The sequence below is a fragment of the Penaeus chinensis genome, chromosome 5 (assembly GCF_019202785.1).
Source record: "Penaeus chinensis breed Huanghai No. 1 chromosome 5, ASM1920278v2, whole genome shotgun sequence".
NCBI classification, from domain to species: domain Eukaryota; kingdom Metazoa; phylum Arthropoda; class Malacostraca; order Decapoda; family Penaeidae; genus Penaeus; species Penaeus chinensis.
In genome coordinates, this window is record NC_061823.1 from 37,527,377 (window position 1) to 37,553,525 (window position 26,149).

Sequence of the window (26,149 nt, forward strand, 5' to 3'; positions counted from 1 at the left end):
GTTACATATACGTGTATATATATATTTATATATATGTAGTTATATGTATACATATTTATATATATATGCCATGTATATATTTTTGTATATATATATATAATATATAAATATAATATATATATATAAATATATATATAATATATAAATATATATATAATATATAAATATAATATATAAATATAATATATATATATATATATATATATAAAATAAATACATATATATATATATATATATATAAAATAAATACATATATATATATATATTAAACAACCAGTAGTGAGGGTAGAACATATCTCTCTAGATACTATTACAATTTTATGCAAAAAGAAGAAGAAAAAAAAGTCGTATTTTAAAGTATTTTAATAAAATATACAACAAGATTTTGAAAGGCAGAATAAAAATCAAAGGCGGAAGGAGAGAGAGAGAGAGAGAAAAAAAAAAGAAAAAAAAAAAAAATCGACATTCTTGGTAATTAGGCAATCATTACAGAACGACACTAGGGTTTGCATTCCTCATGGAATGGGTCGAGGGTGCGGAATTCACGCCAGGTAGGAGGCATGTGGTTGTGCAGGTGGTTGCTGCATCTCTTGCAGACATCTGTGAACAAGGATGCAAAGCTGTGCAACCAGGTCTGAAATGAAGGTAATTGATTCTAGTTAGTATTATTGGATGTGGTAATTATTTAGATGTAAAAAAAATTATCTAGCATTTCCTTATACTTTTTCTACTGATTTTTAATTCTATTTTTTTTTTTTTTTTCAATTCTTCAATTTAACACCTCAAGAAGTGTCATGCTTTTCACCAATGTAATCTCTCCTTATCAGACTTGGCCAAAAACAGATGTGTTTTTTTATCCTGCATGACAAATACTGCCAATAATGAACCCAAGACACACTTAGTCAACTTACAAAAAATGACCGAACCGACAGGTCTGAGAAGCCAGGAGAGCAGAAATTGAGCATGGCGGCATTGGCATTATCTGTGACTTTTTGGAACACCTTATATTGTGAAGGAGTGTAGAGGTCAACCTGAGGAAAGAAATAATGACTATTTTATGTAAAAAAAGAAATGAAAGAATTTCCATTGTTTTATTATCATTACTAAATTTATTTAGTGTATTTTCTTGAATTGCATTTAGGGAAATATTTTTCTATCTCTCTTTTTTATAACTGGTCATGAGGATAATCATTTCCAGATTTAAATGCAGAAACTTTAAAAGGCATTAAAGGAAGGAAATCTGAATCCTCATAACTGATATGGGTTATAAAATAAAGCCTGCAACCTGACACTACAAAAGGCTGTTGTCATTTGGCAACTGTATTGTGAGGTCATTTCTGTTGTTATTTAAACTGTAATTCTGAAAAATATGCAACTTGATTCCTGATTTTCTGATGAATATCAGAAAACTGAGCTATAATCATGTAAAAGATGATCATACACAACAAGTACTGATAAAGTTGAAACCATCTATTATACAGATTTAATGAACTTGAAAAGATGCAAGAAAATCATATACGCAAAGTCAAATTATAACTGGGAAGTCTTTTGATATAAGGCTGAAAAATATTATAAAGGAAACTGGAAATTGGAAACTGGAGAAAAAAATCCCTTAAATTGCAAAAAATTAATTCCTTAAATTACTAAAACTATTAATGATGGGAGGATATGTACACATGCTCTGTCCACTGCAGTTCTAGTTTATCAATTCTGTTTATACACAGATGGCTCTAGCACCAAGGACCTATTTTTATTTCTATCATTATTGTTCATTACAGTAGAATAACAACAATGTTGACAATAATAATGATAAAGATAATTATAATAACAATAATCATAATGTTTATAATGGTAATAACAATATTAGGACTGAAAACATTTCTCCTGAAAACTTAAGGAACTGGAGATACAGGCAGATGGGTCATCCTAGTAACTCACTTGTCCAGCCATTTATGTGCAAATAAAATCAACAAAGCAAAACTGTAGTAGACACTGCATGTATCTAGAACCAATTGATTAAATATAATAATCACCTTGCCATCCTCGTCCAGAAGAGGCTCGTTATATGCTCTCACGACAACCCACTCTATCAAGAGTCCTTTGAATGTTACAACAGCTCTTAATACTCTGCCTAAGGTAACCTGAAAATAGAGTATATACCATAATGATTATTTTCAGTGCTGATGTGAAGATGGATAAATTTCCAATCATAGGAAATAATGAGAGCTTTTTAATATCTTCTTTACTGAAAAAATATAATGTGGAAATACATCACAGTGTAATGTGTCTCTAAAAATGACATAGCTTTTGACAAACTTTCTAATGATAAATGAACAAGACATTTGATAATAAAAATATTAAACTGCTACTGATAAAGACACATAATTTTAGACTTGGAAAATAATGCAAAGTTATTTTTTTTTACCATGAGAAAGAAGTGCATATTGTAATAGATATCATATGAGGTGAAAGCATTACCATGGGGAAACTTGTCTTGTTTGAAATAATATAATTTTCTGTTGAACTTAAGGAGTTTTCTGTTATAATAACATTATATACGGTCTCCTCAATGCAAGTAATTTTTAACTATACTGATAATTTGATAGAATGCACATATTGTTTTACAGACATATTTAATTTTGTTATTTACTAAATAAAGAATATTTTACTCATTTTACATGTGTGGACAGATGCATATGCATGTGTGCAAACACACTCATAGTCTGATAAAGAGACACACAGACACACAGACAGACAGACACACACACACAATAAAAAATAAAACACAAAGACATACCTGTATAACTGCATTATTGCCAAAAGGCCTAGACACATTTAACGTCATGTCCTGGAACATAAGATTGATGCTCTGAATCACAGTGTCTACTTGTCTGAAAGTGAAAGTGGATATGCATTTGAAACAAAATTCTTATGAGAACACACAAAGTGCAAACAATTATGAAGTATAAAGTAGACTATTAAGAAAAGTAAGTCTGAGTAATATACAGGACCATTTATCCAGCCTCTTGAATCAGTGTGATCAGGAAAGTGGCCTTCTTTAAATGCAGATTTTGGATCTGGCAGGCCTCATAATACCTCTCTACTTGATTGCTTCTTTTAATTTCTGTGTACATCAAATGTTGGTTTTGATGTGACACTTGGCATATGTACTTGCCCCTCTCTACATCTATGATTAATATTTTCAGTGTCCATAATCTTAATTTAATACAATGTCTAAAAGGTCTGGAGAAAAGGAACTTGCTAATGGAAAACAAAGAAAGTTCTGTTCTTTACATTTCTTTGTGCTACAATTTCATTCTATGATAATAGTAATAATAAATAATAATAATAATAATAAAATGTTAATAATAATAACAACAATAACAAAACAATAATAATAATAATAAATAAAGTGAATTTGTAAAGACCTGAAAATAGTTTAATAATTTGTATGTTCTGAATAAAGTTTTGTTCTTTATACTCCATTGTTTATTCTATTTTCAAATACTCAATTGTGCCATGGACCAGAAAACTTGAAAATCCAGAAGATCGGGTTACCTCTGGTCCCAAGCTTGATGGACAAATTATCCAAGTCAATACAATTGTGCATACTCTAAAAATTCTTATGATTTATACTATATACAGTATGATAATAGCAGTTTATTTTTACTAACAAAAAGTTACATATATAACTGTGGAAAAATAGACTTACTGTTGGGATACATTATGATTGTACTGCACTTTAAACTGTCTTCTCTTGGCAGATAGTGACAGGGCAATATGAGTTCTCTTGAGATTATTTGAACCAAGGAGTGAGTGGATCATGGTGGAGTATGTGTGGACCTGTAATAAGTTTCGGTTAAAGAAATTGTTAAAAGGGTCATACAAATTTCAATCTTTTATCACCATAATTTATAAGCTTGACAGCATTTCCAAAAACTGATAAACATATTTACTCAAATGATATGTCTTACCTTCTCTGTCCATGTATAACAATCTAAGAGCTGATAGTAGAGAGGAAGCTTATCTGGCGATGGGTCAAGTGACAGGAGTCCAGTGTTGCCAAGACTCACTGGGTTTGAGGGTGTGTTTAGAGCTACTACTTGAGTTTCCAGATCCCTGTAAGATGCAAGTTACTTAGCAACATTAGCTAAAGTTTTCTAATGTATATGAAGTAAGGTAGCTAATATAATATTCAAATATGAATTTTGACAAATCAATTTTCACTTCACTTTTTCCTCTCAGAGCAAGTACTAATGACAATTTTGTGCTGTCTCTAAGCATTTCAAGGTGCACCAACCTTTGTCAAGACTCTACTATTTTCGGTTGACATTTAGTGTAAATATAAGTATGGGGGGGAGGGGTATAACAGAAGATTTTTCTGCATGACTGAACTTGGACTGTTACATATTTGACAATGAATTTTCAAGAAGCACTGTATTGATGCAGACTACAGCAAATTTTGCACTGTTCCTCTAAGCCCTTGCCACAAAACACGAAACACATTAAACGAAATAAAACTTTATCTCTGTCTTGTTCATGTACAGATGGTTTTGACTGGTTGTCATCTTTCAAAAGGCAAGCCACTTTGTGTTGGTAGATTTTTTTTCTAGCAAAATGCACCAGATATTCATCTCTCAGGCGATTCCGATTGTACAAATGACCAGGATAAATACACGGGCGATCTATCAATATCAATTTATTTCCTCGACAAAGCCTTTGCTAGAGTAAGATTTGGCTACAGGAACACCAAAACCTGGATCTATATCCTGCATATTCACCCATCGTATCCATTACAAATGCCCGATATATTCAAAATTCTCCACTGAGCAAAACGAAACTCCAAACAAACCTCAGCTGATTCTTGATCTCAGCCAGAGTCTTGATGCAGTTCTCCCCCATGGAGCTCTCCACCTTATCCTCGTCCTCATTCTCCTCCTTGGGTCCCTCGGCCAAGACCCTGAAGAAATTGGTCACACTCGAGCGCAGACTCCGCACTTTATTGAGGGTCACCTGCAGGACCTCGACGCTGGGAGTCTCGACCGGCGCCGCCATGGCTTGTTTACAGCGCATTTCTCAACGACTTTCTCGAGTCGGAATTTATTTCCTTTTTATCCTGATTGTGATTTGTTGATATTTCTATTTTACAGTTCTTGACAAAAAATCCGGAAAGCACAAAATATAACTATAAGAAACCTCTGTAACAATCAAGGAAGCCAAGAAGATGAGACATTTTGAATAATAATGATCATGCATAATACAAAAATACAGTGAAAATACAAAAATACAACCATGGCAATTAATAAATCCTACAATCAACATAACAACAAGCATGAAAGGAGGCGAAAATAAGATATAAATAATAAAAGACAAATAAGATTTTCCTTAAGAAATGCGCCAGTGACAGCTCCAGGACGCAGTGCCTCCGTAAACACCTGCTTCGTGTCGCTGATTTCAGTTTCCTTCCCTTCCCTCTGTTCGAAGGAAAATGGCACAGGTAAAGGCCTGGAGAACGAAACCCGAATACGCTGGAAAAGCGGTGAAGTGATTGATGAGTCGAAACAGAGAGAGGAAGTTGGAAAATATTGTCGTTTTTTCCTGGACCAGTTGATGCCAGGTCACAAGGGTGTGTTTGTGGGGGACTTTTGAAACGCCTTTGCGAGGAGAGGTTTCCCTTCCTAAACGACACTTGAAGGCGCTTCGAAGACGAGTTTTCTGTGGCAAAGCGAGCTGTTGGTACCGTGTGTTGGAAATTGTTGAATTTGCTCTACCATATTGTGCCCGAAAGTTGGCCGAGTGAGAGTGATCGGCGAGTCGTTTGGCTTATTTTCAGTTCTTTGGTGGTGCGTTTTTTCGAGTTGGCTTTTATTATAGTGTCAGTCTTGTTACTAATGTTGTCATTGAAATTACTGTTGATGTTGCTGTTACTGTAACAAGCATCATCTTTATTTTTACCTTTTTTATTAGCATAATCATTATTATCATCATCATTTTTACTTTTATTATTTTATTGTTATTATTGTCATTCATTAGCATTATCATCGTCATCATTATCAATAGGGTAAATGTTAAGTTTCATCCAGCCTCCGACTTTCGAAACCACTTTTTTTGGAGTGTAATCTCCCCTCGTAGTTTAACGCTGTTATGCTGTTGCTTTCCGTCGCATTTGACTCGTTGATGAGTAGCGGAACTTGTATTCCCTGACGGCAAAGTTGATCAAATGTGTAAGATTCGGCTTCGCACTGTATTAAGGGGGGGTAATTAGCATGATTTACACACAGAAAAACAAGAAAAACACTAAATTAACTTAAAATCGGGTTTGTTGAAACTCTACGGGGACAGTGGCCATGTTTCACCTATGCAATTACGGTATACAATTCGGCGGTTAAATCCAGGATTATTTTTTGCCTGATTGACGGACAATACAAATGAATCAAACCATGTTTGGGCACAATCAACTTTTCAATATGAAAATGCGTTTCGAAAGTTTCCAGATGACCGTTTCAAATTCATACACAAGCTTCATTAATAGTTCCTCAAATAACAACGGTATTTTGATTGACTGCGATAATAAATACAAAGCAAAGAAACAAAAAAAAGCGCTACTGACAGTTACGTGTCGCGCACGGAGACCGTGCCGCAACGGCACACGCAGTCTCCGTGAATTTTATTCTCAAACAAAAAACTTACACATTTTTGTAACACACCTTGCAAACTTTAGTGATGATTGTCGTCAAATATGGTAACCGTTCAATACTTATACTTGTCTTAAAATGTAAGATGGAACTTATTGACCTTTGCCTGAGCCGAAAATACTTCGGAGGCCGTGGCGAGGCTTCAGGCCGCGCAGCCAAGCCTTATTGCTCGTCCCGCGGAATTATGAAAGCTTTAGCCTGATTTCGTCGCGCGCGGCCACGACACCCACTGCGGTCGGTTGCAATAGCCAAATCGGAAATAATTTGTATTAATAATGCATGTATTATTATCCTATTAAAAGTATGCATTTTTATTACATTAATTGGCTTATTACTTGAAATGTACTTCGTGCAATAACTATGTAGATTTCGCCGGTTCTCGTTAAACGTTACTTAAATTTTACTAACCTTATATCGTCCCGTCTCCGTTATTAAGTTTTACAATAACACGTCCTCGGCGTAGCAATATTTCCAGTTATACGTGTATTTCGCAATTTGTAAACATTTCTGCCGGCTACTATATTTTTTTTTCACACGTACACTTCCTTGACCACCGGACAGATACACACTAAAGGTTTTCCATGGGCGAGGGCAGGGCTTTCCGAAAAAACTGTTTTTGATTGGTCAGAAAACTGTGACGTCATTGCCTGAAGTTTTCATTGGCTAGAATTTCTCAGTCTGTAATCGCCAAGTTGTCAGTAATTGGTCGTTATACATGGTGTCCTTGTCTTACTGTTTCACACATTAATAATTTATTATCGGTATTTCAGAAGAAATATGTCTTTACGTGCGCGAAAAAAGGTATTTGCTTTGTATTAGGTTTTATTTTACCATATGCATACAAGCAATCAGGTAAGTGTGAGCTCTTACCCGATTTTAATCGCTCTCTGAAGAACTACCATCCAGAGGAACTGTGTGTGGGGGGGGGGGGGGAAGGTGACGGAAGAATTCTTTCTTTCCCGCCTTGCGGCGTGTATAATTCTGCCGCTTGTGAAAAACATGAATTAATCAATTCTTTTTCAACACCATGTAACCATGGTGTTGTAGGTTACGGTAGGCAGCCCATCCATCACCGTATATCACACTGTCTGGTTTTATATATTTCTTAATAAGGGGTATGAGCGTGTCTGCACTGCGGTCAGTGTCAACCAATGGCACAATTAATTTCCTTTTACTCACACGCTCAATACCCCCAAAGACCCACACCTGGCTCTTCTTTATGATTTGCGAAGTTCTAGCTTCGCCCGGGACCTGGCTCAACTGTCTGCCCCTCTTATACTTACGGCGCACGAGCAGCGTCTCGTCTATCTCAAGTATTACACCGGCACCTCCTATTGAATTTTGATTTTGTAACCAATATTCGGTTACTTCAGAACAAAAACTCCTCCAATCTACGCTAGTTGGCTTAGAAACGTGCCTTTGTAATCGCTGGTCGATAAAACGCAACTTTTACGCCGTTTTGTCTTTGCTATTTTTTCTATCTGCCACAATACCATATATGTCGATCTTCACGATATTTGCAAGGTAAATCGCAATGCGGGCAACTTACCGCTCTTGGCAAAACACCGTGTGCTCTCAGGAACTCTACAGCGTTATCATTTTTTTTCTTCAAAATAATCAGATATAACTCTATAGTAATGCGGGTCACAACCTACGCACCTGAGATCCATTTTGAGCAAAGATTTGGTATATTTGCTTTCCTTGCCTTGTGATTGGTTTATAGCATTTCCTGTAATGCTTTTGGCTTTCGTGACAAATGTCACGCGGATGTGGTATTGAATAAAAGTTTCAAAAGGTTTCGTGCGCTGTTCATGCGGTAACATTGTTGATTTTGAAAATCGCGCGCAATTCTTCAGTTCCCTCTTGCCCGTAATATGGACCATACACATCGATTTGCGCAGAGTAAGAAATGTCATAATTACTGTAAATACTCGATTTTATGATGGTATTACTCGTGTATTGTCAGACATTTTAATGTAGAAAGAAAATCACCTTCATGTAAGTTTATGGGGAATTTTTGTAGTTACGAAATGAAAGTATTACAATAAATGAACCAAAATAAAACGGTATCATTGTTTTGTTTACAAAAAGTAGGAAAGGATATCGGATGGCGATTTTTAAAATATTGAGATAGTTTTTCATTTGGGGCTCTGTGACACTTGCGTGTCCAATAACTTCGTTATTTCTGATTTGCGACGGAAGTTCATAGAAGATAAGTTTCTTAGATTTATTTGCTCTATCACATGCATATATTTTTTTCCGGTTTAAAGACGGCTAGTCAGAACTTTACCTATACCATCAATAGTATTATCCTCAACCTCATTAATATCACTAATCTGGAATTATTATTATTCAGCTTGTATTGTTTTTAGTTACTCCTTCAAATTCATATTTATGATCAGTGTTCACTTATTATCATGCTGGCATGCTGAGTCCCCTGTTGTTTTGAGAAATGTAGATTGGCAATGCATGGCAGAACTTGAGTTTCTTGAGAACCCAAGAGGAGCATGTGTGTGTCTTGTCATTCTGAATTAGGCTCAGTCCAGTTCAGCGGGACATTGGCACTGCATGCGGCTCTGCTAGTCTGGGGCATCCACTACCTGCCCCAAAATAATCATTTGATAGAGGGCACAGTCTAATCCTTGCATGTGGAACTGATCAGTTATGATAATAATGAGATTATCATTAGAAATAAAGAGAAGCTACCAGAGATAACAGTAATAACAACTATAATAACAGTAATAAGTCATGATACAAACAGCTAGAAAACAACAGGTAAAAAGAGATAATAAATCCACTAAACATATGACAAACAGTACTTAGCAACAGCAAGAAAATGGTAATAGCAACTTCACAAAAAATAAGATCATTTCAAAAAAGAAAGGAAACCGTAACTAAAAGTTAATGGAAAGGAGACTGAAGAAGCGTAGATAAGTAGGTTAAAGGAAAATTGTTAGCCATATAGAAATAAAGTTTATAGAAAGAACATAAGGTTATTGTGTGGAATGGGGCAGCTTGAATTCATACCCTGCCCTACTGAGACATGTGGAGACTAGGGCATCCCTAGACTTAGTAATGCAAACATTGATTTGTATGCTATGAGATGATATTGTCACATAATGTTTATTTTCTATAGAAATCAATTTATATCTTCATGGCCATTATTGTAGTTTTCCTATAACTATTTGTGGTCCTGTTTAGAACATTTTCTGAATAGAGAAGTAGAAGTTTACTAGAGGTAGGTGAATGGAAATAGAAGTTAATAGAAATAACATAAAATGCAAGAGAGATAGATAGATATAGAAGGGAATTGGAAAAAAAAATCACATAATGGAGGAGGTTGATTATGATGAAAGAAATATTGAATTAGAATGATGTGACAAGTTAAAGACAAAATAGATAAGGGGCAGACATTGGATGATGAGTAACTGTGACCTTGAAGTAGGGCAAAACGTCCCTCTGTGGGCAAGGAAAAGTTAAGGACCTAATCACTCTTAGTATCAGTAAGGCTTAAACTCCTGAACACTAAGTTGTTACTCTGTGCTTTAGCCCACAAAGGGCTTAGTTTTAGTGAAGTGTTATGATATTGAAATATGTGGAAAGAAATTGTGAATTTGATGAGATTAATCTTTATTTCAAACTGAAAATAAAAAATACTGAACATTTTTAGAAAAAAAGAAAAGTGTAGAGAGAAATTAAAGTGAGAGATAAATGACATTTGACCAGTTGATCAGATAAAAAAGGTCATTATTTTTGCTGACATTCCAGACATGAGACACTTTGTCTAAGAAATTGTTTTTAGAAACTTGTCCCTGCGCCCAGCTGCTTCTGGCATCTCTCATGGATTTTATTTTAAACAGATGGTAAGTAATTTGGTCACTTTGTTTTCTTACATTTTACTCTGTTTTCATGAGTTAAGATAAGTTAATTGTTTTTTCTCTGGTTATTTTCCTTTTACAGTTTATCAGTTTTTCTCATATTCTTGATATTGTTATTGTAATTATTAGTTATATCATCAGAAATAATAATATTTTTGTACATGTTACTGCTTTTAATATTGCTAATTGCAGTAATAATAAATTATTAAATTATTACCATTATTGTTATTGATAACATTTGTAATTCTTATTCTTATTTTTATTATTGTAATTGCTACTATTTTTCCTGTTTATTTTTTGTTTTTTTATTGGTATCATCATTATTGTTATTGAAATTATTGTCATTTTTATTAATATCATCATCACCATGACAATTATGATATTATTGTTATCATAAGTATTGTTATTATTAATTCTATTATAAATTTTATTTTATATTTTTATCATTATTACTGTAGGCCATCATAGAGAGCGAGGATGATGTTATTTTTGTTATTATTGTCACTAACCTTTATTATGGTGGTTGTTGTTGTTAGGCTTAGTAGGTAGAGAATGTTTAGATTTCTATACCATGGTTAGGTCTGATATTTTCACTTTTGGCAATACTAGCCAATATTCAAATCTCACATTTCTAGGATATGTAGCCAATCCAAAAATATCCCATCTAAGTGTAAGCCCTACAACAAAAGAGACTCATGTCACTATAAATATTTTTGATATGGGGTTTGCTTCCAAAATTACAAAGTATTGACTAAACATTTCTTAGGGTCGGTTCAAAAACGGGTCAGGCAAGTTAGAGAACCACATTTTTTTCTTACCTAGCTATTGTTGATTTTATCATTATTATTATTATTGCTTTTGTCATTGAATAGATTATTGTCATTATTGTTAAAAGCGTTATTTTTATTAGTATCGTATTGACTTTTGTTAATGCCATATATGTTGTTGCTTTTAATATAGATAGTATTCTTGATTTAACAGTTTTTCATAGGACTTTTTGATCTCGGGTGTTGCAGAAAGTGTTGTATAAATAGGTATCCGTGCATAATCTGCTGAATACCTAACATATGCTAATAGGAGTTTATCCTTGGACTTGTATTCTTCATCATCAAGAAAAAATATCTTTAAGCTTCTTATCAGCATTTATGATCTGTGGGAAATCACAGATATTTTGATTGGATTATCATTTCCTTAGGTTTGTGTTTGTTGCCATAAACATCAACTAAATTAACAGTGAAAACTAGCCTAGAGATAATTCAGGTAATTGCTGTAGACAATGCAAATTTGAGGGATAGGCCTATAGATAATAATTCACCTATTCATTAATCACAAAAGAAAATTAAACACCATACTTATCACCTTATCATGTTTATTTGTTATCTTTGCCATAACAGACAAGTGACAAGGCAGTTTTGCTGGAGTTAGAGGTGATGGGTTTACTTTTTTATTCAATTTTCATTAAAAGAAAGTTGTTTTATAATGCTCTGAAACAAGAAACTCTTAAGGCTATTTAAATATGTCAGTGAAAGAAAAGACAAAAGCCTACTCTTTGCAGTGACCAGACTAGACTTTTCAAATGAAAGATCATGGTTATTTGGTACTTCTGTATTGAAGACTCTACAGGGTGAGTGAAGGAGTTTCCTTTGCTCTTTGCGTACAGTATTGTTGGATATTATTTCTGTCTGTCTCTGTCTCTGTTACTGTGTACGTGTGCATGTGCATGTGCATGTGTGTGTGCGTGTCTCTCTCTGTGTCTGTTTGTTGGTCTCCATCAGTTTCTGTTTGTCTGTCTGTCTCTATCTGTGTGTGTGTGTGTCTCTGTGTGTGTCTGTCTGTCTGCCTCTGTGTGTCTCTCTATCTATTTATGTCTGTCTGTCTCTGTGTGTCTGTCTGTATGTCTATGTCTACGTGTCTATGTCTGTATGACTATATGTCTATATGTTTGTATGTCTGTGTGTCTGTAAGTCTGTATGTCCGTATGTTTGTATGTCTGCATGTCTCTGTCTTTGTGTCTGTATCTCTCTCTTTCTGTGCGTGTGTGCGTGTGTGCGTGTGTGTGTGTGTCTCTCTGTGTCTGTTTGTTGGTCTCTATCTGTGTGTGTGTGTGTCTGTCTGTCTCTGTGTGTGTCTGTCTGCCTCTGTGTGTCTCTCTATCTATGTCTGTCTGTCTGTATGTCTATGTCTACGTGTCTATATGTCTGTATGACTATATATCTATATGTCTGCATGTCTGTAAGTCTGTATGTCCATATGTTTGTATGTTTGTATGTCTGTCTTTGTCTCTGTCTCTGTCTCTGTCTCTGTCTCTGTCTCTGTCTCTGTCTCTGTCTCTGTCTCTGTCTCTGTCTCTGTCTCTGTCTCTGTCTCTGTGTGTGTGTGTGTGTGTGTGTGTGTGTGTGTGTGTGTGTGTGTGTGTGTGTGTGTGTGTGTGTGTGTGTGTGTGTGTGTGTGTGTGTGTGTATGTTTGTGTGTTTGTGTGTTTGTTTGTGTGTTTGTGTTTGTGTTTGTGTCTGTCTCTCTCTGTCTGTCTTTATCTCAGTCTCTGTGTCTGTCTGTGTCCCTGTCTGAGTCTGTGTCCCTGTCTGTGTCTGTGTCCCTGTCCCTGTCTGTGTCTCTGTGTCTCTCTGTCTCTGTCTGTGTCTGTGTCCCTGTCTATGTCTGTGTCTCTCTCTCTCTGTCTCTCTCTCTCCCTCTCTCTCTCTCCCCCTCTCTCTCTCTCCCTCTCTCTCTCCCTCTCTCTCTCTCCCTCTCTCCCTGTTTCCCTTAAGTGTTCTTGGTATACAAATGATTTTTAAAAATGTTCTATTAGGTACAGCAAATTTCTTTCTTCCCCCCCAAACCCCCCTCTCCACTTTGTGTTCATGGATATAAACACTAAGCCAAAACGTGTTCTGCAGATTCAGGTAATGGTTCAGCATGGGTCGAGGGCAGCGTTTGGCCCTGGGCATCTTTGTCCTTCTGCTTGTGGACATCATTTGGGTGGCATCTTCAGAATTGTCAGAGGTAATGGATATCTCTTTATGTTAATGAATTAATTTATTTATGTAATTATTTAAGTTCTGGATGTATTTAGTAAGGTAGCTGGTGATGATACTGGCTGTTATATTTTTTGTTCAATGTAATTATAGGTTACTAAATGGGGCTGTATGAAGTGAAATTTATATTCAGGGTTGTATACCCAGTGTAAATGTTTATTTGGCAAATATGTGCATCAGAATTTCTCACAAGTTTCCTTATCCTCAGTATATCTTCAATGATGCTGGGTTTGACAAACCATTCTTCAGTACCTACTTGAAGACTAGCATGTTCAGCCTCTACTTGCTAGGCTTTGTGTTCTGGAGTCCATGGAGACACCAGTGCATTCACAGCAATCAGGATGAAAGCATGTACCAGGTAGGTGAATGGAAGGTGACTTTCATATTTGTTATTTTGTAGTTATAAGTCAGTTATATGAATCAATATGTTTATATCAAGAGTTGTATGGGTCTGATCTTGATGTATTATATAAAAAATGGTTGTGTGTTCATAGTCATTCATATTTCTGGGAATCTTCCAATATCTTCAGCTTGGTCAAATTGTTGTATGTTAACATGAGAGTAGAGATATGAAATGTTTTCCCGACAAGGATATTTTTTGTAAAGTTTTCCTGATAAGGATACTTTTGTAAAGTCTTTCCTTAATCTGGCATTGTGTGGTAATTCTATCTGTACTTCCAATTATTATATGCCATAACATGTTTAATACTTGAAAAAAACATGGATGAATATGGATTATTGAAATGTATTCATGTTCATGTTGGTGAATTTAGGTTGTTGTTATTGAGTTCATGATTTTTGAGTTCGAGTTACTTAATGCAACCATAACCATAAATGTAATAGAATATGTCGTGTCATATAATGTTTTTAAGTTATTCTAAGCGTATTTTGAAATAATTATTCTTAAATATTTTTATTTTCTAGATGAAGCTGGCTGGGAAAATATCATGAAATTTTATTTGATATATATATCATTGTACAGTTAATTTGATATTTTTCTTAGATATCTGCCTTGCATTTTGCTTATTGGATTTGCAATTGCAGGTAGTAGATATTGCTGACAGTGAGGAGCTGGCATCACCTGAGGAGAGAAGATTGGTAAGTTTACGGGTCTTGTGTGTAGGTGGAGTCAACACCAGCAAACTTTTGTTATCCCATTCATATTGGTCTGTCTACTGAACTATTGCAAATTGTTGTGGTCTTGTGATGTGCAGAGCTGTGGGGGATGTCCTGTTCTCTCTCCTCCTGTGGGAATACAAGTATTTAGTTACGTTTGAAGACCTGTCAAAAGGTAAATGGTACATAAAAAAACAAAAAAAACAAGGAATTTGAGTAGTAGATGAGATTGCAAGTCTAGGGGCTTTGAGTTAAGTATGAGGAGATGACTTGTGGTTCGGAATGATTTAACGAGTGGATGAAATAATGAATGAATGAGTGATTAACCCAAAGCTGATGGGATTGGCATGTATGTACATGCCATGCCCACTGTGAGTTTACTTTATTGATTGATTTTACACATAGATTGCTACACCTGTACTAAGTCACCAATGAGCCAATTACAAGTACTGCCTATCTTGCCCATTTACCCTTTTCCTTGATTTATGAAAATATTTTACATTATCTTGTTTTCCTGTTACTGATTAAAGTAACACTATAGACATTATAGTAATTATAATGTTTATAATAAAAATGACACTACTGATATTCAAAACATTAGTAAAAAATACGTTTTTCTCGCCAATTCAAGTAATGGTGAAATTAGGTAAGGTCACAAGGTCTACTAATTGACTCTTTTGTGGCTAAGCACTAGCAGAGCCATCTATAGGCAGAGTTATTTCACAAGAAAATAAAAAAATGAACACAGCATTTTCCCCTTATTTTGATTTCATTTTCTTTGCTTGCTTTATTCTGCTTTATTACATAATCATCTATCTGCTCATTGTGACTTCTTTTCTAAATATCTCTATGTATAGAATGATTTGTTCTTCATAAAGTAAAAATATATATATATATATATATATTTATATATATATTAAAATAAATGATTGATTATGTTGCCTTTTTTTTCCCTCTTGATTTATGTTCCTTACTTTGGCCAAATAATCTTCCTTCTTTTTCCTTCTGTAACTAAGTGTTTTTTCATTTCCCCTTCCCCTTCCCCTTCCTCTTCCTCTTCCTCTTCCTCTTCCTCTTCCTCTTCCTCTTCCTCTTCCCGTTCCCCTCCCCCTCCCCCTCCCCCTCCCCCTCCCCCTCCCCCCCCTCCCCCCCCCTCCCCCTCCCCCTCCCCCTCCCCCTTCCCCTTCCCCTTCCCCTTCCCCTTCCCCTCCCCCTCCCCCTTCCCCTTCCCCTTCCCCTTCCCCTTCCCCTTCTCCTTCCCCTTCCCCTTCCCCTTCCCCTTCCCCTTCCCCTTCCCTCATCCCCTATCCCCACCCACCTGTCTGAAATTTGAACTAATACTATGCAGTGCATAATTAGACTATTTTGCTTATGCATTCATTAACTAATTGACTGTATGAAAGGTGAAAACAATTATAGTTATTCCCAGAACATAACATGATTCCAAATCTTATTTGATCCCAAAGAAGAAGAAAGTGTTCTCAAGAGGTATGATTGATGGAAAATGTAATCTGATGTACCAGGTTTTAATGTGAGGTTCTTCCAGGGGAGAGAGAGGGCCTTCTCCACAGCAGCTCCCATCTTCACTGTTGACCAGCTGGCATCCAGTGTAGCAAGGGATGACGACCTAAACGCACAGCTGACGCACTTGGTTCTTTGGCGCTATTTGCCTGTTGATCCACCAAAAGTAATTGTGTCAGATTCACCAATTGTAAATGGAGAAATAAAGGGAATGGGAATGAAAAAGGCACTTTGAAGGAGTGTTTTTTTTTTTTTTTTTTTTTTTTTTTTCTGTAGAGTTGATGTGCGTGCTTTGTAATATTGCAGACCTGATCTTAAGCTAAAGAAAGATGTTTGTTCTATGGTATAGCAAAATGATTATTGAATTTTGGAGATATTTTTCAACTACAAATCAGGAGGGGTGTCAAACATGTGGACACAGACTTGCTTTCAGTCCTAGGAGCATATTCTGCTTCAGCCATGCATTGTATTTCCAATGATCTGGTTTCTGTTTTGTATTTTAAGAATATCACTTCGTTGTTTTTTTTTTTTTTTTTTTAATATATCTAATATATCTCTTTCTATTACATATAACAGTCTTTAATATGGTTGAAGTTTGATAAGTTATTTGGTTCATACTGCTCACATTATATCTATCCTGCTATAGTAACTGGAATTGAAGTAATGTAGTGGAGACTAAGGAAAATGCATTGGGTGAAATGGTTTTATGAGAATCAGGTATTGTACCACATTTATTTGCCATGCCTTTTATATGAAATAGGCTACTAAACTTCCATATGCAGTAGGCTTCTAAATCTTTATATAAAATTGGCTTCCTGTTTTCTTAGAAAGAATCAGCAGCAGAAACTGGCATCAGAATCATACTGGAAAAAGATGATTAGTGAAGTAATCCTGTTTATTGCAGAGTGAACCCAAATATGTCCCACTCAAGCTGCAAGATCAGCAAGAGAAGAGCTCCGATGGAGATTCAGATGATTCTTCAGTAAAGTCCGTCCGCTTCAGCAAACTCACAGAAGTAAGGACGAGTGTGCATTCTTGGTTGAGGGAATATAAGAATTAGAATTGTGTGATTTAAGTCAGAGGATAATTAGTAATTCCTTAGTGTTAATGTAAGTTGATTGTTTTATTTTTTGGTTTCTGTGTAAAATTTCTTTAAACCAGTAATATATGTTCTGTGATATATATGTTTGTAATATATAATATATACATATAATGTATATTTATGATATTTATTTAATATATATATATATATATATATATATATATATATATATATATATATATAAAATATGTATAAAGTATATATAACACATATATCTATATCTATATATGTATATGTATATGTATATATATACATATATATATATATATATATATATATATATAAATGTATATTGTGTATATATACATATATATGTATTATATATATATATACATATATGTATATATATTGTGTGTATATATATATCCCTCCCTCCCTCTCACTCTCACTCTCACTCTCACTCTCACTCTCACTCTCACTCTCACTCTCACTCTCACTCTCACTCTCACTCTCACTCTCACTCTCACTCTCACTCTCACTCTCACTCTCACTCTCCCTCTCACTCTCACTCTCACTCTCTCTCCCCCTCTCTCACTCTCTCACTCCCCCTCTCTCACTCTCTCACTCTATCCCTGTTTCCCTTACGTGTTCTTGGTATACAAATGATTTTTTAAAATGTTCTTTCAGGTACGGCAAATGTCGGAGTCTGAGGCAGTCGAAGCTATGATGTCTCGGCTTTCCTTCTCTGCCTCGCTTCGTGCTGAACAGCTCGCTTTGCAAGCAGCTAATAAATTATCCATTAAAGAAGTAATGAAAATATCGTGCATATTCTGTTTGCTGGTAAGTGTCTTGTTAATTTTTCAGCTTTATCTCACCATTTTACATTTCGTTTGTAATTTGCCAGTGAAGATTAAATTATTTGAGGATTGATAGTTTTGTAGTAATTAGTTTGAAATGCAATGATGTTTTTCAATATGTTTAGGCTAATGTAGAAAAGGTATGAAAGAGAACGAATAAGAGATGTATCTGACCGGTTTCGATTATATTTTCATCAGAAATATGCATGTATTTCTGACGAAGATATAATCAAAGCCAATCAAATACATATCTTGTATTGTGAAGGTATTCGTTCTCTTTCATATGAATATGAATTTAATATGAATACGGTTCATATTTTGGCTAGTCAGTACCAACCTCTTAAATACACTTTTACTGTGATGATTTTATATACTTCAAAAAAAAATTTATTCTTATAATTTGTATAATTTTTTTAAAGAAATTCCCTACATATAGGAGTAAATAGAGAAAATCAATAATTTAAGTTATTGTTTTATGTATATACATATTTTGGAGTTCATTAATTTAAAAGACATTAGGTTGTGAAATTAAGCTTTACTGCTAGTGTATTGTATTTATGTGAATGACTGTCTCAGTTCATCATTATATTTTTATTCTTGCTATTAAGTGTTTCAACTCGTTTGTTTCAGTGGTTTCTTGGGAACTATGGCTACCAGATAGCGCTGAGTGACACAGAGGCTGGTGTGGTCAACGTCATCTCTTCTACCTCTGGCCTCTTCACCCTCATCTTGGCTGCCATCTTCCCCTCATCATCAGTAGACAGATTCACACTCTCCAAGCTATTTTCAGTCTTACTGATGGTTGCTGGAGTGGTGAGTTCCATTTGGCTTACTGTACTTTTATTGTTTATTTTTTATTTTGTTTTGTTGACAGAAATCTTATCTTTACTTTCATATTTTTAAATTTGTAAAAAGATTTTGATGTGCTGTTTACATTCCAAGGGCAGTCATTATAATTACAGTCGATCAGTGTATACTGTATTCAATCATTAATATTAAGTGTTGTAAAACTGTTTATATTGAGGACCATGCTGAGCCATTGTAGGAAAACAAGGAGGCCTTGCATTATGGTCTTGGACAAGGGGGTTGTGAAATAAACAGCTCCTAGTTGGCCATACAAAAGATCATCAGAAAAATATGCCTTCTCGCTTGACATGAGCTAAAAGACCCATAACACATAGTTATCTTTGAATTTGGCAGCTCAGCCCCTTCTTTACTGAACTGCTTCCCATTAGGAAACCAAAAGTTTCCTCTTGTTTTTCCTTCCTACACTCAGTACCAATGCAAATGGTATTGTAAAATTTATTGCCACTTTCATACTGTTCACTATGTGTGAATTGTTTTCATAGGGTAACTGTGTAAAACCAATAAAACAGGATATAAGGTGACTTACCACATGATGAACAAACTTATTGTCAGCTTTAGATGGGTGAACTGTAGTTTGTGAGAGAAAAAAAATTATAAATGGATACCGTTAATATCCTGGAAAAAAAGTATAATTGTTGTTGCATCATACAAACTTGCATGCCATTGGAGGAAAATGTATCACTGTCTTCATCACCTAAATACAGGTTCAGTTCCATTCAAACCCAGTCTTATTTAGCTTCCCAAGGTCTCATTTGCTGATCCATTATGGTATGGATGTTTTTGGACCATGTATAATTGTGCTTCAAACAAGTTTGGTCAATAATAACTTAACAATAAACGTATGCAGGGTCTAATGATATAGTGCCTTTATGCTATTTCATATATTACTGATATATTGTTTGTATATCTAGCACTCGTTAATTCATTCTCATTCCCATAGCACTCTTCCAAACAATTATTCACTGGTAACAGTGTTTGGACTGTAGATGGCTTTTAAATACATCTAAATACATACTTCATTGTTTTTCATGACAAAGATAGGATTTTGTTGCTTAGTATGTGTTATGTTAACATTTTCATTCATATGCAAGAGTTGACTTCTTTAGCATTGTGTCCTATTGATACTATGTATTTGATATGTGACTATGGAGTATACATTTTCTGGTGTATAAAAGTGAGCACTTGAGGTGTGAGTAACTAAAATTTACCTGAGTTTGATGTGAAAATTCAGAATTTTTTGCAGATAGGGAACAAAGATATTATGGTCCATAGGGATTAACAGTTGTTTTAGCACTGAAATACAGCCATAAAATCTTACGAGATTTTTACCAGATTCAGAATTGTTGATACCTTCAGTAAAAGTAAGATGCTAGCAAGCTATTGAAAGCTGTGGCATTTATAATGCTGAGTTTGAACTATAGAAGGAAGAACATCTGTGATAATGAGGCAGTACTTTTAAGGGTTAGGTAGAATATGTTATAGTGTAATAATGAGATTGTAGCAATACTGTTTTCTGGTTAGATAAATGAAAATAATCTTCACATGATGCTGTCATCTTCAAGATGTTTGCAAGTTTAGAGGTTGTATGTAAATTGTTGATATTATTTTTTTATACATTATAACTATTTTAGAATGAACTTGAACATGACCTTCCTTTTTAGGTCTTGGTGAGTTTGGAGGACATCAGTCTTGAAGGAGCCACTGTGCCTGTGGGTGTGGTGTGGTCCTTGGTCGGAGCTGTGCTGTATGCCTGTTACATGGTCTTCCTGAGACGCAAGGTTCCTACTGAAGACCGGATGGATTTTACAATGTTTTTTGGTGTGTTGTGGTTTATTTATTTATTTTGTTATTTTTTATTCTTTTCTTATGTAATGTGTTTATCTTTTTCCAAGTGAAACATCATCATTTTAGGAAATCTTACTTTGAGTCTGAGTGCTTAATGTTTATGCTAGATAGATTGTTGAACAAAGCTGTCACATGTGCATGTTTTTTACCAGTGGCCATAGATAATAACTGCAGAGAAAAAATAAAAAATTTCCTGTATTTTGTGATCTTACCAGTAAATAATCATATTTCAGGATTTGTCGGCTTGTTCAATACCATAATTCTGTGGCCGGGATTTCCTCTGTTAGATGTCTTAGGATGGGAAACATTCCAGTTACCAAACAAGGAGCAGCTTCTCTACATGTCTGTTAATGGATTAATTGGGACTGTGCTCTCAGAAGTATTGTGGCTATGGTAAGTCGGCCTTCACTCTAGGGTGTTCAGATTGAAAATTGAAATGAGGTCATTCCAAACTGTATAGGTGAATGTGTGTTCTCTCAAAATTACTGTGGCAGTGATAATGGAGATTTTACTTTTAAAGGTTAGAGTGAATAAGGTGAATGCTATAATTACAGATCAAATCAGTCTATGTTTGTTCTCACAGATTTGTGGCTATGGAAAGGATGATCAAGTGTGAAAATGAGAAGATATATGTAAATTTTTCAATTGACAGAAAAAAAACACCATCAGCAAAATAGATTTGTTTGAAAGACTAGATGACACTTTGCAGCAGAAAGTAAACCTGTTTCATTCATTGTTGACTTTTCTATAATTATAACAACATGGGAGTGTGTTTTGCTTTGCATGTTTCCTAATGATATTTCATATTACAGGGGATGTTTCCTGACCTCTTCTTTGATGGCCACACTGTCGCTGAGTCTCACTATTCCCCTCACCATGGTCGTTGACATCTTTATAAAAGATGTTGAATATTCACTCATCTTTTACATTGGCGCAATCCCCATGATGCTGTCATTCATCATAGTCACACTGCTTACACACTATGAAAACTGGGATCCACTCATGGATTGCATAACAAAAATAAACAGAAGATGTTCTAGAAATAATCATATGTATAGGTATGTCTGTCCGAGTATTCCACAGTTATTCAAATTTTTTGTAATAAAAGTATTCTCGAAAAGAGAATTTTGATGCCAGCTCATACCAACATTCTCTTTTGAATTATAGGATCTGATATGCTGTACAGTACTCTGTTCATGTTTTTTCTCTTTTTCAGTTTGGTGGACACAGAAGGCTTGGAAAGAGAAAGCTTGATAGTGAATGAAACTGGTGTGGATGAAGCAGAAGAGGAGGATGAGGAAGAACTGGACACCACAGGTATCAACAATGCCATTGTTATCAATGACAGCGCCTCGGCTTCCAACTCTATGCCAACAATGATTAACAACATTATATAATACTATGGATCAAAGAACTAATGATCTGTAAGAATTCCGTTCTTTTCTTCTCTCCCTCAAGAGAGAACTGGAACACAGTCTTTTATGATTTTTCTTGCACTATGTTGAAATGGGAATGGTAATGCTTACATTTACAGAATATAAGGTACAAGTTTTTTACTTTAGGGAATACCATTTCGATCTCTGGTAGTATAAGATTATCTTTCTTTACTTTGACTGCTTTCATAGCTGTTGATGGAAAGAGGAGGGTGAAGGGGAAGATAAAAAGAAAATGAAGAGAAAAATTTGCTTTGGTAGGAACATGTTATGAAAGAAGTTCCTAATATGATTGTGGTAATTTTGGATGGAAAGAGAGAGGTTGTAATAACAGAAATGTGAGATGTGTCGAGTTTGGAAATTTGGATGTCTGGTAAGGAGATATGAGAATGAGACAAAGTGAAATTTTGAAAGAAGTTAGCAGAAAATTACTGATTTTTTTAGATGTTCCTAATTATCAGCTTTGATTTTTTAAGTGAAATGGAATATATGATTTTGCTATCTTACATATCATGTACACGTATACTCGTACAATCACTTTTACATTCTCACTCTCACATACACTCATACTCGGACTTGCACTCACATTCACACTCACACTCACACTCACACTCACACTCACACTCACACTCACACTCACACTCACACTCACACTCACACTCACACTCACTCACAGTCACTCACACATACTCTCACACTCATACATTCACATGCACTCACTTGAGTGACTTCATCCTTTTGATATGTGAGTGATTATCTCAATAAACTTATCAAAAAAAAAAAAAAAAAAACTTGCACTAACACTAACATTTATGCTCACAATTGCTTTTATATTCACACTCACATTCTCTTGCATTCAGACACACATTGGAACTCACTTACAGAAAGTAAGTATTTTGCCCTCAGAATAGGTGAAATAATTACATGCATTCAAAAGACATGATTTTATAGTACTATATGTTGTGGTAAATAAGATGTGCACTTGTTAATTATCCAGATAATTTTTAAGTAGATATTTTTTATATGACAGTAATTTGAATTTAACCAAAATGTGTAGATCTTAAAATAGTCAGTAAATATCAATTGAAATTCCTTAAATTACCAGCAGTCATTTACTTCACAGCAAACAGAGAAACACTTGTCTCCCTTCTGTATATACCTGGCAGCTACCCCCTTTTAGTTTACAGTGATATCTTATGGTGACAATGTACTTGTTAACATAATGTAGCCTATCCCTGGCTGAAGCTAAGACTGTCTGTCCGTTTCAGGTTAGTGCTCAGTTCATTGAAGTGATCTGTACTGAACAAATAACTTGACAGTAAATCTTCTGCAAGTTTATTTTATTATATTTCACGTTAGATTTGTTACAGGGATAGAATTTTCCACATAAATGGATTTCCAAATTTTTCAGTCATTGAATTCAACTATATTGGTATCAGTTTTTATATTATCTATTTCCACTTCTGTTATCAATGAAGTAAATATATTTCCAGTGTTTTAAATATGGTCAGTTTTCACACTTTTTTATTAATATACATTCTCATCCCTGGCCTTGTTTCAGTGTCTCTTATATACCACAAGATATGGTAAATGTTTTTCTTTTTTTTATATTCTTTCATATACGCTTTTAAATTGTAAAACAAGAATACTTACGGTTACAGGGACATGAGAGGGAAGGATTACCGCATTGTTGATATATTATTTTCTGATGCGATTTGTAGGTAAGTTGCACTTAGGCCTAGAATATAAATGTAAAACCTTGCCTGAAATTTACTTATGTCTTCATTCATATTGGAGATGCATCTTAGAATGTCATTTATGAAAAAATGTCATAATTTTTGACAAATGAACCATGTTGTAGTAGTTATCAGAATGATTATGAGTCGTACTTCCATCATATTATGTGTTTAATTACAGATCAATGATTAAGACATAATACAATTTGAATGCTTTCACTTAATTTAAGTATTCAAAAAATAGTGAAAGTAATTACTTACCTTTTGTGATGGTATTAGAGGACAACTAAATAAGTAATTGGCTGATCATATAGGGTTTGCAAAGTAAGTGATTTCAGGATTGTTTCTGAACTTTATCTGCACAAAAGCATGAAGATGCAGCTTGTATAAATAGCTCACTTCACATACAGCTCTACTTTTTACTTAATTGATAAGATGAGATGATGTAAGCTAGATAAGCTGTTTTAATGCTTAAGAAAATGGAAGTGATATTAGTTCTTTTCCCCCATAAGTCAGAAAAAGTTAAATATTCATTTAAGCACTATTTGGATGCAATCACATGTGAATTAATTCAGTAAGCCTGAAAGAAAACTTATGGTCCAATATCCATCTCACATAGGATTGTGCAGAGGATTGGGACCAGTATAAACCAGGTAAATAATGTTGGCAGCTCTCTCCCCACATTCATAACAGAGAAAAATGTTATTACAGTTTACTTGCAGGGAAGAATGACTTTAATGTAGTTGCACCTTGGGAAGTTTTGGTGCACATTGATTGATTTATTCTTAATAAGAAAGGCCACTCATTACCAGAGACCAAAATTCACAAAATATTCTATGTGCAGTTAATATAGATAACATCTGACATATAGAATGTTATTCCTTTTTTTTTTTTTTATATTTTTTCCCCCTTAAAAATAGAGCAAGAACACACCATTTTACAAAGACAGGCAAAGTTTTAATTTCTTGTGTTCAAATCGCAAAGTTCAGTGGTAAAATTTTTATGATTTGATACTTAATGTTGCTGGATAGTTGGGGGATTGATATGCTAGTTACTGTCCTATAACCATTAAAATTTTTATTGTTTTTATTAACTTTACGTAAATATCTATTGTAAGCCTAAAAGGGCAGTTGAAATAACAGAGCTATTAATTGCCTTTTCATGAAATCAGTCATAAATATTGCTACAGTTGGGAAATTCAGATGCAAAGAGCTAAGATTCTCTACTATATTGAATGGCAAATGTGAAAAAAAATTTGTCTGCAAAAATATTCTCAGCGTATGCAGATATGACAAATTCATTCATATTTTTTTTTAATCAAAAGAATGTATAGCTTTCCTACATCTTGCAAGATGCATTTTAGTTTTGACTGGAAAGAAAGTTCTTTGTTGTTTCCCTTGTCTTCTGTTACTATTTTATTGTATATGGCTCACACATGAAGTATCTTCTGCTGACTGAAATTTATATCAGTGTCATGAACTTAGGTTCATTGAAATGAGAGAAAAAAATACACTTTTTGTCAAATGGAACAAGTGACATCAAATAGCATCACTTTTCATACCGTTCATATAGTTGAACCTACCTCACTTTCTCTTCCTTTGTAATTTTGTTTATGTTTCCACAGTTGTTAAAATAGAAGAAGGAAAAAATTGCGACCTTTATATTATAGCTGTATATAAGTCGATTCTTTTCATAGACTTTAAAATTTAAAAAGGTAAGGTAAAATGGTTGCCTTATCAGTAAACTATTTTAGTCCAAATCCATGACAATGTTGTTCCTAGTTATTTTGATTATGTTGTGCAATATTATACAACAGAAGAGGGAAAGGTGGATACTTGTGTGCTTGCATTTGTGTGTGTGTCAGCTCTGAGATCTATTTAGAAATCAAGTGGTATATTTGCTATAATATCATTGCACATGTGCTTGTACACACACTTGCGCATGCACAAACATCAACACACATACACAAGCACAGACATGAACACACATGCGCAGGCACAAGCTCATTCATACACACTCATGCTCCCATACTCATTTGTACATTCACACTCATACTTACACCCACATTTGCACTCACACTGTCACTCTCACTCCTCTCATTCATTCATTCACTCTTTCACTTTC

General features: G+C 34.6%; 2 protein-coding genes across 4 annotated transcripts; one reads left to right on the forward strand and one right to left on the reverse strand.

The window, feature by feature from the left end:
* Positions 1–347: 347 nt before the first annotated feature.
* On the reverse strand, positions 348–5,079 carry LOC125025775 (mediator of RNA polymerase II transcription subunit 27-like). The gene is made up of 7 exons (XM_047613996.1): positions 4,853–5,079; positions 3,975–4,119; positions 3,713–3,843; positions 2,798–2,891; positions 2,034–2,141; positions 912–1,031; positions 348–634 (listed from the first exon to the last, which is right to left on the reverse strand). The coding sequence occupies exons 1-7, from the start codon at positions 5,071–5,073 to the stop codon at positions 500–502; spliced, it is 954 nt and encodes a 317-aa protein (XP_047469952.1). The 5' UTR covers positions 5,074–5,079; the 3' UTR covers positions 348–499.
* A 308-nt stretch (positions 5,080–5,387) lies between these two features.
* Positions 5,388–26,149, forward strand: LOC125025774 (solute carrier family 35 member F5-like). Of its 3 annotated transcripts, none has more exons than XM_047613993.1 (13): positions 5,388–5,497; positions 10,366–10,558; positions 13,471–13,576; positions 13,817–13,966; positions 14,653–14,706; positions 16,271–16,411; positions 17,150–17,260; positions 17,975–18,127; positions 18,775–18,957; positions 20,673–20,829; positions 21,090–21,249; positions 21,669–21,914; positions 22,073–26,149. In XM_047613993.1, exons 3-13 carry the CDS (start codon positions 13,490–13,492, stop codon positions 22,251–22,253), a joined length of 1,623 nt encoding a protein of 540 aa, XP_047469949.1. In that variant the 5' UTR covers positions 5,388–5,497; positions 10,366–10,558; positions 13,471–13,489; the 3' UTR covers positions 22,254–26,149. The 3 variants fall into 3 exon arrangements, with proteins under 3 accessions (XP_047469949.1, XP_047469951.1, XP_047469950.1); XM_047613994.1 differs by having other exon boundaries at positions 5,389–5,497; positions 10,464–10,558; XM_047613995.1 differs by lacking the exon at positions 16,271–16,411.